The 19,048-nt window shown below is 37.3% G+C and overlaps 1 protein-coding gene across 3 annotated transcripts in view; it reads left to right on the top strand.

Moving 5' to 3' along the window:
• LOC105424653 (cell adhesion molecule 2-like) overlaps positions 1-19,048 on the top strand; it is a 134,018-nt gene that overhangs the window by 46,452 nt on the left and 68,518 nt on the right. For all 3 annotated transcript variants that reach the window (XR_967545.3, XM_011634994.3, XM_011634993.3), the window contains exons 4-6: positions 2,224-2,347; positions 12,234-12,369; positions 17,840-17,973. Coding sequence is in view for 2 of the 3 variants with exons in the window: in XM_011634994.3 (XP_011633296.1) it covers positions 2,224-2,347; positions 12,234-12,369; positions 17,840-17,973 (394 nt within the window). In the remaining variant the exon portion in view is untranslated. The remainder of the gene's footprint in view (positions 1-2,223; positions 2,348-12,233; positions 12,370-17,839; positions 17,974-19,048) is intronic.

Genomic DNA, 19,048 nt, shown 5'->3' with positions numbered 1-19,048 from the left:
ATCGTTTCGAACATAATATCAAAGATGGAATTTAATTGTGAACGAACTTCATATATATATATATATATATATATATATATATATATATATGAAGATGAATTCATTACTCGAGTCTGCGAATAATTTGTTATTCAAGCAAAAGAGGATTCTCGGATACGGTAACTTTTTGCTTCCGCCATAGTTAATCGTAGTTATCGATAACGACCTCATTTCGCCTCTTAACTTTCGACTTAATCATCCTGGTGCATTTTCTTGAATATAATGTTAGATCCTAAGGATCCGCGTAATACGTATCATCTATATACCATGGCAAAGAGTTATCGTTTACGAACACAGAGAAGTGTATAATAACAATTATAACGTTGCGCATCTTAAAAAAGGAGAAGAATTATCTATTACCCGCCATTCGATATGCGTCATTTAAAATCGTGATGCAGACAACTGATATTTTCGATTTGCTGTTCCGAGTTCCAACAAGGGTAATCCCCGATTAGCGAAATGACGGACTACCGCGACCGTGTGCTTCGATCAGGAATATCGATCAATTATTGCAACGGTACTCCGCCCTACATTCGAGTCTCGTCGCGAACAGTCCCTTCGATCCTTCCTGTCGTATACGTAATCACATTAAAACAACAACATACGAACGCCAAACTATATTTTGCGAGTTCGGGAAAATCGCGTTTATGGTCGATGCCTTTAGGACTCGTATGTTTCGGACGATCGTAAAAGGTATTTGATGCAAGCGATTTTTCAAACGGCTCCTCTTTCTTTATATCCTTTCTTTTTATCCTCCCTTCCCTATCAATGCAGTGTTTTATGACATTCGTGATCCATCGTTATAATCACCTACCGACGGAAAAACTATATCCATATTCTCTCGAGAGTGCAGCGGACGCGTGGAAACACGGTGCTGCGATGCTACAAAAATCGTGCGAAATGGTTTTCAATCCTTGCACTCTCTCTCGAGTACTGCGTTTTCCCCATGTATTAATTTGGGCGCGCCATACGACGCAGGGCGCTGTCTTGGGATTAATGTTTGATCGCACGGAACGAATGCACTCCCGAGATATTAATGTGTTGCTCACCGCAAATGTGAATATGCAATTCCTATGTAAATTGCCTTCGAAAGGCTATTAAAATTTAATAAAGAGATATATCGAACGCGGGGGTCGCAGATGTCCCAAGCTCAAAACGCTCATTGGGAATTTGTTAATCGTGTGGCAATAAGCAGCGCGTTAGGGATGTTAAAAAATGATGCCTCCTCGTTCGTGCTACTCTTAAAAGCGAGAGAGAATTACTTCAATTAATAACACGATCCGACGATAAAAATAATCGAACGAGGACCAATTAAGCATGCGATCTGGACCGCGCGTTTATTTCACTTTTATTCCCAGCTCGTCAGCCTCCGTTCGTTTCCACGACTCGTCTCTATTGTGCCGAATGAACCGCAGAACCGATTAGCCCATGGATACGTAAATTGCGTCCACGATAAAAGCGGCTTGTGAATAGCTGGACAGGGCACCTTTCAGTAGCAAAGAGTAGGCGCATCGGTTGACTATGTAGATATCTATACAATTAGCTCTCAGGATCTCGCAGATCTGCAATAAAGATTCAGGATAATGGAAAGAATCTATACATATAAACCATTCTGTACGCGTTGGTAAAAACGAATTATAAAAAAAACTTTTTAGCTTTTATTTGAGAATAATTTTTATGATATGATTCAAATTTTTTGCAACTCTTTGTTCGCCAGATTCTCAAACTCTCGGACCATTTTCTCGTATGTGCTCGACACGCTTCAACTTTCCAAACTAAAAAAATATTACTTATTTAATGGGTTTTTTTAGATTCTTACATTTCTGAAACTCATATTGTAAAAAAATTTGTTTGATGTCGATGTCGGATATTTTTCTTGGAAAACTTTAAAGTTAATGCGTCCAGGAAATAAAAACAGGTTGATTTAAAATTTTTATATTTATTTATATTATAAATTTATGTCATAAATATATTTCTCATGCACGCAATATATATAGCTATTACTATATCTTACATGGTGAAACACAGTATGGAAACATTCTGATTACTTCGAGAATATCGTAACAATGAAGGATATTTGCGAATTGTATGTATCTAGGTTTGGTGTCTCAGGTGTCTTTACTAGTAACTCTGCAAACAGTTATGGAATGCATTTAATGTGTCTTGCTCAATTTCCTGTTTCAGATACGATCTGGAGAGAGACCATCTCTATGGTATCACATGGTACAAGGACAACGAGGTATTCTACAAATATGTACTTCGAGAGAAAATTCCTCACATCTATGACGTCAATGGTGTTAAAGTTGACGTGAGTAAGATGTCCTCTCATGTCCTATTATCACTTAACACTATTATTTTTTGCTTTTCGTTAAATCTTTATGAACACACAATATTTTATAAAGAGCACTTTATTTACGAAAGAATTTTACATTTGTTATAATACGAAAAAAAAACATCGTACATAGAAAAAGAACAGAATCAGAACAAATCGGCAGATGACAATTGCGAATGAAAGCAAACGAGTACGCTATAGATAAAGAATGTATGTAATCTCCGGAATACGAAATATTTTAACAGCGATGGATTAGTTTAAACCTAGATTTACGTTCATGTCTGTTTCGATAAATCATTCAATAAAACTCGGACTCGATGGCAGACACAGGCAAATAAATCGAATTGAAGACCGCCACATCGCGGCGATGCGTCATGGACGATGAATTTTGAGACAAATCTCGAAATCTATCGCGAGTACCCGATAAATTTTTCGAAGGCGACCTCCTGCAGATATGTCTTAAACGTCGATATATCCGGGTAACAGGTTGGAGAGCCTCCGGGTCAAACAAAGTGGAGCTTTCGATCTGATCTACGATACCAATTTCATGGAAAAATCTTCGATTCGCTCGAGCATACGTAGCGAGAGAGAGAAAGAGAGAGGGGAGGGGAGGAGGGAACGAAAGATTTGCTCTAACGTCACAGGTTATAGAAATCGAAGCGGCGGAAAAACTATCGGTTCTCCCGCAAACGAAACCGCGAAGCGAACGATGAGCAAACTTCGTTTCGAAAATATTTGTCTCGTCGCTCAATAAACGGAAACGGTTTCTGGGAGAAGGAGTTTAACGTGCAAGCTTTACGAGCTGCTTTGTCGCCAGCAATAAAAACATTTGTTCGACAAAGAAAAATATCATTCGCCATATAATCCTCAAAGAATCGCAGATTAATTCAATGTCTTCACAGTTAAGACTCTGATGGCGTGTAGCATGAAATCATTGTACACTTCTATAAAAATTTATTTCTCTTAATTCTGAAATTATCAGGAATAAAATAAATGTTATGCCTTTTATATATATATATATATATATATATATATATATATATATATATATATATAAGGGACGAGAGAATAGGGAAAAAATTTATAAAGTTTTCTTGTAGAAATAAAATTGTAATATACTTAATAAAGATACCATCTCTTATAATATAATAATATTACTTTATATAAATGGAAAATTAATGTCTCTCTCAAGATAATTAATATGAAAATTAAATTATTAATTCTCTCTCTCTCTCTCTCTTTCTCATTCTCTCTTTCTCCATTATAACCGAATTTATGCTTGAGATAATTTGGACAAAGACCATCAAGAATCCCATCATATGTTTATCAATCCTTTGTCCCGCTTTATATAGACTTGGCAAAAAATAGACTTGGATACACTATCAGAATCCGGTGTGGTTCATATATACGTGCGCGAGGGAATGTGCATCGTATATCATAGACCGCCATTGTGCTCAACAACGTACGCGGGAGCGCTCAAGTTTTACGGCTTTCCGCAAAGATTTAGCGGCGCCAATCTACTCTTTATATTACGGGGTAGATGAGGCTGAATTCAGAGATCTCTGCGAAAAGAGATTGCACGAGGGCGATGCATCCCGCGCTGTCGTGACGCGATGCGGATATAGGTCGCGATACGTTCATTGAAAAAGAGCCGACGAGGGTTTTAATGGACACGCGATATCGGTGATCTGGTGATGTGATTACGTGTCCACGAAACGGAAAAATCAAGTTGCTGCAAAATTCATACCTATTGATTTTTTTGAGGCTAACCATATTTGGCGGAGGCTATATCCGCTTCGTTCAGCCTCAATTTGCGCAATCTTTACTGATAATGTAAAACAGCTGAGTGTTTAAAAAATTATCACATAATGATTGCATGACAGCAAAATTGCGTCGTGACACACTTATACAATAATTATATGAAATATAAATTATAAATAATGTACAAAAAAGAATTTCTCATAATTCATGAACCTGAAAGATAACAAAGAAATTTTCGCAAGTAAAATGTTTGTGCATTAATCGAATTTTTTTGATACTCAATTTTATTCAATGTACAAAAAGCAACCAATGTATAAAATTTTTGGAAAACATAAATTTCCATTTGTGAATTTTTTTTAAGCATGAAAGATTCTGTTTTTGTATGATATTTTGTATTTCTCTTGATCTTATGATATTGCAATTTTTCTTTCCATCAAGTTAGTCAACACTTTATATAAAGCAAGAGATAAAAAATAAGATGGATAACTACATAAACTTCTTCTCTCCTTCTCCGTTTTCTTGTCTTATATTTTAATATCTATAGACGAGATCCTTTTGTGTCGCGTGGAACGGGACAAGCTGTAAAACGCAATTACCTTTACGACTACATACTCGCTTTGACGTAGTACGCTTTGTGGTTGAATACGTCGAGTATATCTTTTTTAATATTCTAAATATTATAAAATTTTTCAAATAATTAAAATCAGGATTTTTTGCCTTTCTTTTGATTTCCCAACGAATTATCATCCTGAATGATCTTTTAAAGAAATTTCTTGTCCTTAAAATAAATTACGATAAGATAGCTATTTTGCTTTCGCTTATTCCTAATCGATGATCATGTTGATGTCACTGTTATCGTTCCAATTTGATTAAAATAAACTCTCATATTCCGACCTTTCGGTGAGCATCGCGCGATTATTGGGCAGCGTCTGGTAATTGAAAAATCGTTTGACGACATTTACACCGATCGAAGAAGTCCGATCCTGCACCACGTACGTTCATGTGGCGTATCGAATCGTTGAAAGTAACCGAGTTTACGGGGAATTGCTCGTTCGACCATGAAGAAATCGTATCGTCGCTTCGCTCAAGCCCGAGAAGGGGTTAAAGTGAAACTGCACCGCTCGCTCGTACGGAGAGAGAAAGCATGGACATCGAAAGGAGAGGCGGCGCATCCCTCGGCTTGGGGGTGTATGTGTGCACGTGTACACGTGAGATTTTCGTGTAAAATATTTCAATTTATTCCAGGTCGCGAGAGGTTGCGCCCGCGACGCGTGCTCGACGGCACTGCATGTATATGTATGAACAAAGTCGCGCAATAATAAAGCGTCGTACTCAAAGCTATAATAAAAATAAAGCTTGACTACCCATGTCGTAGACGACTTAGTTATGGAGAGCGGTGTTGTATGCGATCGCGGTATTATGCGCTGTGATAAAAAGGATCATCGTAATGGGAACGCGGAAATGCGCGTCGCAAAGAAAAATGAGGAACGACGCGGGACTGTTCTGAAAATATATATACGCGTGTACTACTTCCTTTTAAATTCCGCGGCAGGTAACTACTAATGACAAAAAAGAAGTATAACGAAGAGTTACAAAATGTAACAAAGTATAACGGGGACTCGTTGTTGACTGTCGCAAACCTTTGCGTATCTCACGGGCATAGAAAATGTAATCTAAGATTTAATTGCCAATTGGAAATTAATATTCAAGATCTCTCGCAAGACACTTTTCATCCGAGAATTCTCTTCGATTAATTCTTAATCTGCGGATAGAGATATCATTTCGCGATGAATTTTGGAATTGGCAACCCTCTAATTCGGGGAATCTATTTCTAATTAAAAATATAATTTTGACGGATTAAATGATATTTACTAAAGATTTTTATTAAAAGAAATAGGCTTGAAATTCATTGGAAAATCCAGAACGAAAAGGATTTCGAGATATTTTGTACAGAATCAAAATACGGATTCTCGCGGCATGCAAGCGCACATGTCCAGAAGCCAGCTTTATCACAAAATCTGCTGTTACGCTCGATCGTAAGCCATTGGTGTTTGTAAAGTACAGATACGATGTTCCCGCAACGCTGCAAAGGATCGTCTCGATTCTTGAGACGGTGCGTCCGCTTCCGATTCACGTTTTCGATGGCACGAAAGTTCCGTTCTCCTTGGCGCTCGTTAATATCGTCCGACGTGTAACGAGCATTACGTGAGCCGAATCGGTTCATCCCCTTTGCCCGTCTGGCCGCCGATCTTTCGAACCTTCTGTATTGGATAGCGGACTATTAATCTGGCTCGGTCCAATAGCTCTTCGATATCAGCGAAGAAAACTGTTCGTGGACAAAAGCGATCATGTCTACTCGCTGCCTGATTCCTGGCCTGTATGAAAGTGTGAGGAACCACGCAAATTTAACAAGATATGACGTCGTTAATCGCGAAGCGAAAAAAGGGGGCAGTAAAGCATTCCCCATTCGTATATCTTTCATTATAAATGGCTCTTTCCAACGTTCTCTGTTTTATAAGTCCATATATTGTTATAAATCTATTTATAATTTTTTCATGTATAAATGTAACGAACAACTCGAATTAATTTCTAATTAAATCATGAAACGTTTCATAATTGAGTAGTAATTGATTTCTCCTCAGTCAGTCACAACTCGATCTTCGGCTGAAATTAATTCCTGTAATTTAACATGCATTCTTAATCAGAGATCGAATTATTTGCTCCAAGAAATGAACGGATAAATTGCAGCGATTGATTGCGGCATGAAAATTTAAATGTAAATCCCCCCGTATTAACGTAAAAAATATCTTCGATAAATCCTAATATTACTTATAAAAAAGCGTATATTGAGTGAATATCGTGAAAATGCACGACTGCGATTTATAGATGAAAATACTCGTTCTTTCTTTAAAATTTATGAGGAAAGATTTAAAAAGAAAGAAATGATGCACGTTACAAATTATTTATCGGATATCAATTGTAACTGTTTTCTCATGATTAAGTTAAATAACATGACATCACATGAAAACGATAACATCGTATAATGATTAATTTCTGCTAAATCGCTAAAATCTTATGTCATAAAAAACTGAGAATATTTTTTTTTCTAATATTACCTAGATAGATCCCATTTTCTCTCTCATTATTAACCATCGTCAGTTTGAAAAAAGAGATTCAACTGAGAACTTGAGCTAACATATTTTTTCTCATTCTGCAATCATCATTTCATGCATATCCTATCCTAATATTCCCGTAACGAATAATGCGGATAATAAAGTAGCATTATAAGTAGCACGAATCTTGAAGCTTGAGGCAGTTCTGGGAGGATTTTTCTAGATTTCGAGAGGCGCGAAAGGGCAACTAATGTAAAAATTGTTTTCATCTCACCCGTTCGCGTAATCGCGTTTACCTTCATCGGGCACGGATGCATCCGGCTTGAATGGCGCTCGCTAATTCGCCGTAAAATCGAGAGAGATTCCGAGATGCTTGGAAAAATGATGAAAAAGACGAACTGTAGGAACGTAGAAACTGTAGCTGCGAAGAGAAGACACATGGATATAAAGTAAGCGAGAGAGAGAGAGAGAGAGAGAGAGAGAGAGAGAGAGAGAGAGAGAGACAAGAAGTAACACGCGGCTTTGAAATTACCTGCCAACTCGAGTCTGAAATTTCATCGAGAACGAATCAACAGCTGGATCTCTCGCGATGTGGTAGAAGCGCGTCCCAACCTTCTAGATAAACTTTCTATCTTTCTTAATCCCTTCTCTCTCTCTCTCTCTCTCTCTCTCTCTCTCTCTCTGCTCTCTCTTTTCTTTCTCTCTTTCTCTATATCTATCTATCTATCTATCTATCTATCTATCTATCTATCTATCTATTTCTCCATCTATCTATCCGACTCTTCTTCGTTCAAGTTCTTGCGCGAAACTTCCGTGGCGATGCCAACAAACAATCTCAGATGCTTTGAGGAAGTTATCGCGCGTTCCTCTTCTCGCTGTCGACTGCTTTTTCGACTCGGTCCGGTAAACCGCTAGTTTATGGACTCTCTTCTAACCAAGCTGAGCTCAAATGTTTTTGCTTTTTTTGTACAAGTATCATCATCGAGATTTTCGTGATAAAAATTGTAGCCTGCAAGTCATTAATCAGTTACGTCAATTATCTCGGTTAATTAATATTAACTAAAAATTAAGAATTATTCTTTTGCTTCTCTTGTATAGGTGAGGAAATATAAGAATCATCAAATTCAATATATCAAGTCTTTTTATATCAATTTTTGTTATAATAATATAACACTGAAGAAACATAGGATTGAAGCAATCGGAGGGAATCGAGAATCGATATAATTGATTTGAATCGACTTTTCGTACGATCTTCTCGAGACGAATACGTGCCTGCCTTGACCCTTCAGCTTATTATTTCCGAACAGAAGCAAAAACGTTTGAGGAGCGAGTTGCTGCCGGTGGGAAATATTGTCGGCAGTAATACGATTCTCACGGTCTCCGTCGCTCGCTGTCATTTCCTCTCTTGTTTTCGCGAAACTTTTCTCGAGGGACGTAAATTGATTTGTCGGCGTAAGAACTCTATGTCCGACAGCGCCTTTACTACGAGATAAACGTCAACGTTGCCGCGCAGGAACCACGTCGTTTATACTTCGTGACTTCCTCCACGTGATCGCGGCCGGCGCGCCTTCCTTCCTCGCGTTTCCGTTCCTTCGGAACTCGCGTTTGTACTTCCCCGTTGCTAGAAAAATCTCTGGACGTGTTACTGCCGGTAATAAAATTTCCCCGGACATACGAGGGAACGTACTACTCGACCTTTTCTCTTATGTTCGGTCGTCCGACTTTTCGATCCTACTTCGACTTCTCTGAATTTTCTCATAAAGATCGCCAGGTAGATATGGTTAGTTCGTTAGTAGCTCGACTTCTTTTCATTCTCACATTGTTAGCGAACTCGTGATACGGAATTAGATATTGCGACGAACGTTGTTACAAGAACGTCTGTTCTTTTGAATGTTTAATTAGTTAAAAGTTCATTCAAAACTTACACAGCGCGATAAAGTCTCAGCAATTGAGGAAATGCAGCATTTAAAAATATTCGTCCTTAATATATTAAATTTACTATAATTTATTTTAGAACGTTGTTGTGTGCAATGAGAGATATTCTTAATCTATTTCTAATGATTAAATTAGCTTCGATAGATCGCGCATAATTAATTTTTATTTATTATATATAATTATAATCCAATAGAATCCTATCAAATACGGATTCGTGGTGTCCGAAAACCGTAGACAAATTTTTATTTACACCGTTTTACTTGTTTTACATTTGTAAATTTATAGCATGTTTAACACACACTTTTACTATCTATGAAGGTGTATGGTAAATCTTCGAAGGAGACATTGCTTACTTACTTCCTCACGGTTGCGCGAAGTTTTATCGCATCCACGAAAGGTATTTCCTGAAAAGTTTTCGGATACCGCGGATTTCTCCCGCATCAGGGTACCACAGCACGATGCCTTTCTATCGGTAACGGCGTTTATCTTTCTCACTGTTTCTCTACAACGTACATTCTTCTTTCATTCGACCAATATAATTCTACGATCGCTCGCGTCAGATAGTCCAGGATAAGCTTCTTGATAATTTACCGACAAATAGACGTTGCTGCACTAATGAATCAGTGCACGAATATGCTATTTTCTAAAAGAAAAAAGTTAGTATATCAAATTTATTAGTATATAAAAGTTGTATATTAAGATTTATTTCATTATTTCAAGAAAAATATAGTCAAAGTAATTTTGTTCTAGCTAATTTTGCTTTAGCAGTTTTTGAAATGTTAATTATTTTTTTCTATAATTACTAATGTTTTCAGAATAAAATTATGTGAAAATACTAAAACAAAATGTTATGTTTATAAATAGACAAAGTTAACATAACAATTTTAGATCTTTCTGATAAATAATTAAGAGAAAATTTTTGCGCTTAGTGGACAAACAAAATTATCCTCGTCGAACTTAATCAGGTTATTTTTCAATTACGTATTAAAAGCATTATTATATAAAAACCACTACAATCCATACAATTATTTTGTAAATCCATCCCGGGGGAAATTGATTCGTTATTCTGAACAGCAGTTCAGAAGATTTTTAGTTTTGTTGTGAAATTGGGAAGTTGTCATAGTGAACATATCTGCAGTGTACTTTCCATAAACTCGAATAGCAAAGAAGTGTTCCAATTTTCCGCTTCGTGAACACCCAAAGACTCGCTTCTCCGCCGCATAATTCTTAAACTCGTTGCACCGACCTATGGACCACGGTGAGATACGCCGTATATGTATATGTCTATATATATGTATATGTCTATATATACATATATATATATATATCTATATATATGCCGTTATAAATGGAATAAGCACGTATATTTGCTCGCTCGTTTAAGTGCGCATATATATTTCTTTATATACGATCCAAGTGCCAGCCGGATCGTTCCATATAAAATTGAATTTCCATATTTGCCTTATAGATAGATGGACAAAATTGCTTTTTTAGATTTGAAAGAGTTCAATTTCTTGAGCTGTAATTGAATTAAATCGTCGTACCGTAATTACGTAATAGATTGATTGTACAGATATAAAGTAAAAGGAAAAGAATATTTGCAATTCATTTAAAAGAAAAAGCAGAATTTTCTTGATATTTACACATCGATATTGTTTCAATATCGAATTCACTAGTTTCACTTTATTTCGCAAGTTACATTGTTATTTTTTTATTTGGTTTTTTTATTTAAAGAATTTTACATTTGAAAACCGACGAGAAAAAAGGACGTTCGCACGATGTCGTTTTTGCTCGCTTGACATAATGTAAAGTCCTTTCAGCAGTTGGCACAATTGCACAGGAAGAATTTTGAGTAAAATATTTGCATTAATTTTGCGTTAACGCTTTTAATTATACGAAAAAAAAAATTTCCGGGATTTGTACTTTTTAAATATACAACTCGTAAAAGCCCCGAGCCATTTAATTCGCCAGTTAATTTTTTCTACATTGGCACATAAGTTTGAGCGGAGTATAATAGGGGAACGTTTTAATGCAATAAAAAGCAAACGAGCGTAGGAGTCTTTTAAAGTCACAGATCGCAAGCTCTCTCGCGGCAAAAAGAAAACAGCTCTTACGCCCCCCCCTCCCGTAATCATGCGCGATCTGCGGCAGCCATTTGTAACGACGTAACTGCACCGGCATGATTCACTGTTCTAAAAACGAAATGACTCGTAAAGTCGATGTTCCGCCGCCCCGCCTCACCGTAATGACGTAAATTATTATATCCCGACTAAACGCTTGTTAAATAGCTCGGAAGAATCGTAGGTCCATCAGGTCCACTTTGTTCCTGATTGATATATCTTAAATATATCTTCTCTTTAATTTAATACAATCTATCTTCATTTGCGATATTTTTAAACTTTTATAATTCCAGCGCTATAATTCCAGCCGACAGACGGAACATACATCCGGCCTTAAAAATAAATTGTATGCATTGTCAAATGTGATATACTTCAAATATTTTTTCTTCCGTTTAATTTGAATGCAATTTATCTTCTTTCATGAAATTTTCAAACTTTCGTCCTGTTAACAATTAGTAGCGAAAAATTCGGTTCTTAAATAAACTTACTAAGTGCTAAACGAAATTAACATTTATCGTCACTAAAACGTATTTCACGAGATAAATACAATCTCTTTTTTTCTTTACTTTCTACATAATTTATTTTTGTCTATTTAACATTTATCACGTTTAAATTTATATTTTCAATACATACACTTTCTTTCTACACATTCTACACATTTACACAATTAAAAATCCTGCACGTTTATAAAAATAAATAAAATTATAAAACAAAAATAAATGTCTCTATATGTTAATAGCACATTTTTCAAGCAAAATAAACGGAGAAAATGATTTAATACGACATATAAGATTGTGAGAAATTAATTGACGAATATTACGCGATATTGTTTAAATTGGATTGGAAACTTTTATTTGAGAAATGCTCGTTTGAACATGTTGTTCCATGTTCATCGCGATTTCTTGTAGGATGAGACTATACTTTCTGTTTCAGAGAGGTCATTCGAATGATCAAATAGTGACACTGCAGGATGCAAGCCTCCTTGCCAGCGGCACATACAGATGCGAAGTTAACGCAGAGGCGCCGAGCTTCACCACAGCCTTCGCCGAGGCGAGAATGGAGGTCATAGGTGAGTGGGCCGGTGTCGTGTTTAATTAATAATGCTTTGAACACGACCGCGTCGTCGTCTACCCTTTGGTAACTCGACTAAAGACTACGACGTGGTCGAGTTCGGCAACAGCGTATCAAAGGGGGAAGGAGGAGCAAGACGGCGCTATCCTCTTTATGGCAAAACGGAGAAATTGAGATTTGCAGCTATCTTTCGCGATGTTCCATCATCCTTAATAGCGGAACGAGCCCGTCACTGTAATTGTGAATTCGCTACCACATTTACACGTTCATCTGGCTACGATGGACCGATTAGTTCGCGAAATTAACGGCAACTCACCACCCAAGTGCTGGTGATATCAGATTACAGCATCGTGTAAGTTTGCAAGTGCCACTAAGATTCGGTATTACTCGCTAGACAATTTCGCAATTAGAGAATGTGGTAATTATCGAGTGTCAAGTCTTATAGGAATTGCTGTCGCTTGGTAGGTTTAAATGAACGGTAAACACAAAAGACCGTCGACCAATTCTATATGACAAAGGAAAATATTTATTGAATACAATTGAGAATAATAAAAAATAATTTAGAAAAAGTATTGCAACCTTTCAATCTTGATATTAAAGTTAAAAAAAAAAACTTCACAAAACAATATAAATTATTCACAAAATATAAACATGTATGTGTATACTTATTTTCTGAAATGCAAATTGCAAAATTGCATAATGTTATTATTAAAGTTATTAAAAAAATCAGCACTTTAACGAGCGTTACATAATAGCTGAAAAAATCTATGAATATTAATACTGTTTGTCCCGTTCAAATTGTTAATCTCTATTTTAATTTGAAAGCAGCATTCGTGTATTTCAGATTTTTTTTTTGTAACGGATAAAAAACAACCATATAATCGCTTCATTGATTAGATGGACAAACAGATAATCGTTTGCTCCACTGACCAGTTCAAGCGGGTAAACGAATAACAGTTTGATTGATTAATCGTTCAGCTCTTTATTTGATTGCGCCATCGAACGTACGTACACGCGTGTCCGTGCAGAGTTACAAATTCATCAATAATCTGCACATGAAAACGTCATCTACTCCCTTTTTTATTTGTCTGTTATCCTTTTGTTATTTGATCTCTATGTATCCTGCGATTGCTGAAACGCTTTTATCAACTACGCTGCATGATACAGCGGCGGAGATATGCAGTACAGATATGTGTAATATCGCAAATATGACGGATTTATTCCGTGGCAAAGCGGAAATATGAAGTAGCGCGTGCGCTGCCGTAGGTGAGACCAGATACAACAACGGCGATGCTCCGGCTAGCACGGCTAATTCTCTTTTCCAAGATTAGCATCTCTCCGATCGGATTCGAGGCTGCGACACGTGATTCCCATGCGACATTTCGGACGTTGACCGATCAATCCGTGGTGGATTATACCTACGAGCCTCACGGTCGTGCGCGTAGGTGCGTATGCCGTTCTTACGAGGATCAAAGGAAGCGTATCTAATTATCTCAAGCACACGCTTGATGCGGTATCCGTTGCAATAGGATTATCATACGGTCAAAGTGGGCGATACTATAGTACATAGTGGCTCGGAGTTGGATATTAACTCACCTCAACGGTGAGGTAGGCGGTTCGATAAGGGAAGGTAGACGCGATTACGACGGAGGACTGCCGTCCCGCTATTGGCAGACGTAATCGTCTTATAATTATTTCGCCACAACACACAGTCCGCCATTCGCCAAATGAATATAATTCGGCGAACGGTAGAATGTGAGCTGCGGTGAACGGATTTTGAAATTATTGCAGAAAGAAAATACCTGCCGAGATGTAAATTACAATGCGTAAATTAAGCGCATTTATTCTTCAGTTAATTCCTCAAACAGCTATCCGCTCGCGCGGAAGTTGCGTTACATCGCACGAAACAAAAATAATTTCGTGTATGTCGTTAATAATTCAATAAAGGAGATGTATTTAAAAACAGACATGTAATTCGCCCCGACTGAAATGAAATTAATAGAATTTAATAATTTTATATTTTATTTTACCGTGAGTGCCGAAAGTATAAAAAGTAGAGATATAAATTTATGAGTCACAAAAACAATTTTAATTAAAAAAAAATAATTACTTTCTATACGATATAAATATTCGTTTTACCGGTATGCTTGTGAAAATTTCATATACATTATTACATTACATTAGAAATATGTATTCATAGTTGCAAAAAATATGTCGCTTGAAGAAGACGGACGATTTCAAGTCGCGTGACAATCGGCCTGCAAATGCGAGTGAATTAATCACGCGGGATCGGTATCGCGCATTTTCCAACATCGGCGAAATGTGTCGACTTGCGGAATTCTGATCGTTATTTTTCGCCTTGTTCCCGTCGGTCGATTTGAGAAAGAGTAGGAGGAAGGCAATGGACGCGCGCTTTTGCTCGCGATTCCGCGAAAAGCACGAAATTCGTTCAGGCGGCGCGCGAAGCGCGGACGTTAAAGTTTAAGAGTGCATAAAGCCGTCGAAACGCGATAAATATTACGGCGTCGTAAGTCTTAAGTCGTAACTGGGCGCCGTCGAGGCTACGCCAAAGACGGAAAAAGAGAAAGAGACCCGAAATGCTCGCGCGCCAGCGCAAATGGGACGATCGTTGAGGATGGAAGAAGAGTGGTAGGATGTGTGGGGGAATTTTAAGATCGTTGTAGGAGCCTCGAGGAGGCTGTCGTCGTGCCAAGTTTCGCCGGCCTGTCGGCTTTTCGTCTCCCCCTGCATCTTTGCGACGAATTTTCCTCCGTTTCGCGCTGGCCCAACTGAAAAGATCGATAACCCGCGTCGTTCGCCTTGCGGCCTCTCATTCGAATGCAGCGAATCTCGAGCTGTGAACCGTCACGAAAAATGTAGCGTGATCAAACCTGAGATACAGGAATAAAATACATCCAATTTCCTATCGGTCATAGATATATAAATATAAGATAAAATCAAGCAGACCCACATTTCATTTATAGAGTTGGTTTAGCTTCTTGTCAGACAATTAGTCTTTTCTTTTTGTAAGGGCAGATATTTGATTGTGTCTTTGTGACTGATTATGTCTCATTTTCTTCTAGCAGTCGAATTCTTGTACTTTTCCTTTTTTCATCTCATCTTTTCTCACTAATGTGCGAGTTCGATCGCGTTCCCGTTGTCGAGCAAGTGCGTTTCAATGGGAGTAAGCGAGCATGAATTATTCGAATTTATTTCATCGCTATGCTGTCGGAAGATGATAACTTTATTGCTAAATATTAAACCTGCTAAAAGTACTCATTGCATTTATGATATATTCGATCAATATCTATGTCTACTAACTGTCATATTAATGTTAATAAATTCATCTGACCAATTAGATCAAGAGTGTCACCAATTAACAATCTGAATTTGTAAGATGCGACAGCTCGACTCTGCGGAATTTGTAAAATGCAACTAGCTATAACAGAAGTATTTTTTGCATGGAACAATAGTGTAGAAAAAATATCATGAATTCGAGACTGGGAGTTTTACACTGCGAATGCAATGTATACTTGTGAGAAAAACTTTCTTTCGATTACCCACAACTTCAATTACATACATTTTTACTTTTCTTGATATTATTTGTCGGTCTTTTTTAATATCCATTATAAATTTGATAAATTTCTATAAAATTTGAAAAAGTTTTCATACGATTTTTTAAAAAAATATTTTTTGTTTTAAACAAAACAAAACAATTACAACTATTTGATTGAACAAACAAAATTACATTTATAATTTTATTGGCCGAAAATAATTTCTTTTATAATTCAATTCATTTGTCATTACTTGACAAAAATAAAAATGAAGAAAGAGCATTTGTCTGCTGTAAACAATATTAACACCGCAACTTCCGACGGAAACGTCATTTAAGTAGCTCGAGAAGATCGTTATTGTAAAACCCAGAATGACTTCGTTGAATATTCCGAAGAGTGTCATGGTGGCTTTAGAAGCTTACCTGGAAGATGCACTTTTATCGTGATGGTATTTTCGCGAGTGATTTTGATAAGAATTATCCGATCGTCTCAAATTAACTCACAATGCATATGAAGTAGATTTAGTTACAATGGAGGCAGGAATCCAATTTTCCAGCAAGAAGAAATTACATTCGTCTTCCTTGTATAAGTAATATAGTATTAAATATAATATATTAAAAATAATAAATTATTAAAACTCATATTAAATTTTAACATATATTTCATTAAAATAATTATATAGTTTTTTCGTAAGCATAAATAATGCATATCTAATTATCTTTTCATCTATCTACCGTATTTATTCATAGCTATACATATACTTAATTTATTTTAAGACAGTTTAGAAAAATTAATTTTTAATAGAATTATTTTCCAATATAATGTAGAGAGAAATGTTTTTAGAAATTATTTTTGTAATACTATAGGAATCTTGTTATTTTATATATTTTTCGAACGTTTTCGTGTATAGTCTTGTAAAAAAGAATGCGGAAATACACGTTGTGCATTGAAAATCTTTTCAATTTTAAATTTGTTACTAAAAACGTATAGTACGTACAAAAACCATACAATTATTTTATTTAAAATAAAATTAAAAATTAAAATCAAACTTCAGCACCAGCTTTGGAGATAAAGCTAACAGAAAGCTATTCTATTTTCCATTCAGGTGAGCAGCCCCTCTATCCTGCAGAAAATATACACGTCAAACAAACGTGCGTGCAGTCTCGGTCGTCGTCGTAAATTTCGCGAGTGTTTCCCAAGCGAGCGCACCTAATCCCCGTTGCACTCTTATGGAGCTCACTTTTCCAGCTTCGACTATTAATCGTGTCTACGCGACGGCGTATCGCTACGGCCGCTTCATTATGGAGAACATTAACGCGAAGCGGCACGTATACGCCAAAATTTAAAATGCACGAGATCTAAAGCTCGGTTAATAAACGCATTTAGTGGCAGTAAAACTTCTCGCTAATGGCGCGCCCGACTTTATACGCCTTACCGCGCAAAGTTTCCCAAAGAGTGAAGCTGCTTTTTATGCCGCCGAAACAATGTGGGATTTAGTATTAGACGTTTTGGACGAATAAGGCCGAGATAAGCGGTCGTCTTCCAAGAATTGTCCCTTCGTGCTCTTTCTCTCCATTTGAGAAGATAGTTCCTTTTGAATGCTGCCTTTTAAATTTTACTTCTCGCAAGATTATTTTATATCCGCATTTTAATTTACAGAAAAAAAAAATGTATTTTACATGCTTGTTCCGTTTTTTATACTACATTTATACTTTCTACTATGTTTATAATTATACGATAAACTTTCTTTTCTACCACATTTTAATATTAAAATTTAAGTCAACTATAATATGCTTAACTATAAGTATAATTTTATGAAAAATAATTAAATGAAAAATATGTAACATCATATTGTATAATTAACACACGCGTACTGCATACATTTAATATTTTTTTCTCCAAATTATTTTACAGCACTACCTCAAGAAAAGCCAAAGATAATCGGAGAGGAAAAAGTATACGCGAGTGGTGACGTGCTCGCGCTGAATTGCACTAGTGACAAGTCCCACCCTCCTGCGAAACTTAAATGGTTCGTTAATGGCCAGCAGGTAAGCGCAATCGTTTTTATTTAAATTAACACCTATATTTCTCCCAGCATCGGGGAAGGTGTTGCGCAAGAGAGAAACAATATTTACGGACGAATTTTTCAATATATCATCAGTCAAAATTAATACAGATAAATAAAATAAATGTCCGGCAAAAAAAATAGAAAAATTGAATATTTTACGATTGATATTGTATTCTCGTCGAATGTGGGAGCATTGACAGCGTTTTACTCGCCGTCGCACGGGTGACCAAGCTTGCACAAAATCTATAGGACATGTGTGTATAGCGTTGTAGCTTGGAATAGCACGTGGATAACACTAGCGGTCATGCGTTGGGATTGGATGGGAGGGCGGATTGCACCGGCAAGAGCCGGTGAGAGAATGGAAAACGAGAAGGAGAGCGAATGGTTCCATAGTCCAAGCCGACTGAGAGTTCGACCGTCGCGGCGACGTGGCTCGATTTCATCGCGCAAGCAACGGCGACGCTTGATGAGCCAAAGCTCCAATTAACGACCGACGAAACGGATCCTCCATGCAGCTGCGTCGGCCACCACCGGTGCACCGATATTCAACACTGGGAGGCTTTCTAATGCGCGATCAGCGATGCGCCGTGGTTTTGCCCACCTATCACCCACTTCCCGTCAGTTCCAATCCTCCGTCTGTTGCCCCCGTGAAAATAATCGCGGGTCGGACAAAAGCGGGTCAAAAGCGTACGTCCAGGCGGAGATGAGCCGAGGAAAAAAGCCGCGGCTCTCTCTAATTAATCCGCGGCGCGCGATGAAGAAGGATAAATTTTTGTGTCCGTGATGGAGGAAGCTAGGGGGGAAACGAGGGGCGGGAACGAGGAGTTCGCGCAAGAGTTCTTTGCTTAATTGTTATCTCCCCCCCCCCCTTGCCTCGCAACGATCCTGAATAAATCCGGAAACGGATTTTACTCTTACTCCCCCTCGTCCGTCTCGCTCATGTTTTTAAAAATCTAGCACGCTCGCCCGCTGCTCGTCGCTATCAGTTTTTCGCACGGCGAGAATGGACACGCGATAAATCGACGCGGAGACGTTCCGTACGGGAGAGAAAGAAA

Source organism: Pogonomyrmex barbatus, unplaced genomic scaffold (assembly GCF_055798465.1).
Source record: "Pogonomyrmex barbatus isolate J1 unplaced genomic scaffold, ASM5579846v1 scaffold12, whole genome shotgun sequence".
Classification (NCBI taxonomy): domain Eukaryota; kingdom Metazoa; phylum Arthropoda; class Insecta; order Hymenoptera; family Formicidae; genus Pogonomyrmex; species Pogonomyrmex barbatus.
The sequence above is the reverse complement of the archived record's forward strand: the minus strand, read 5'-3'. Positions and strand labels throughout refer to the sequence as shown.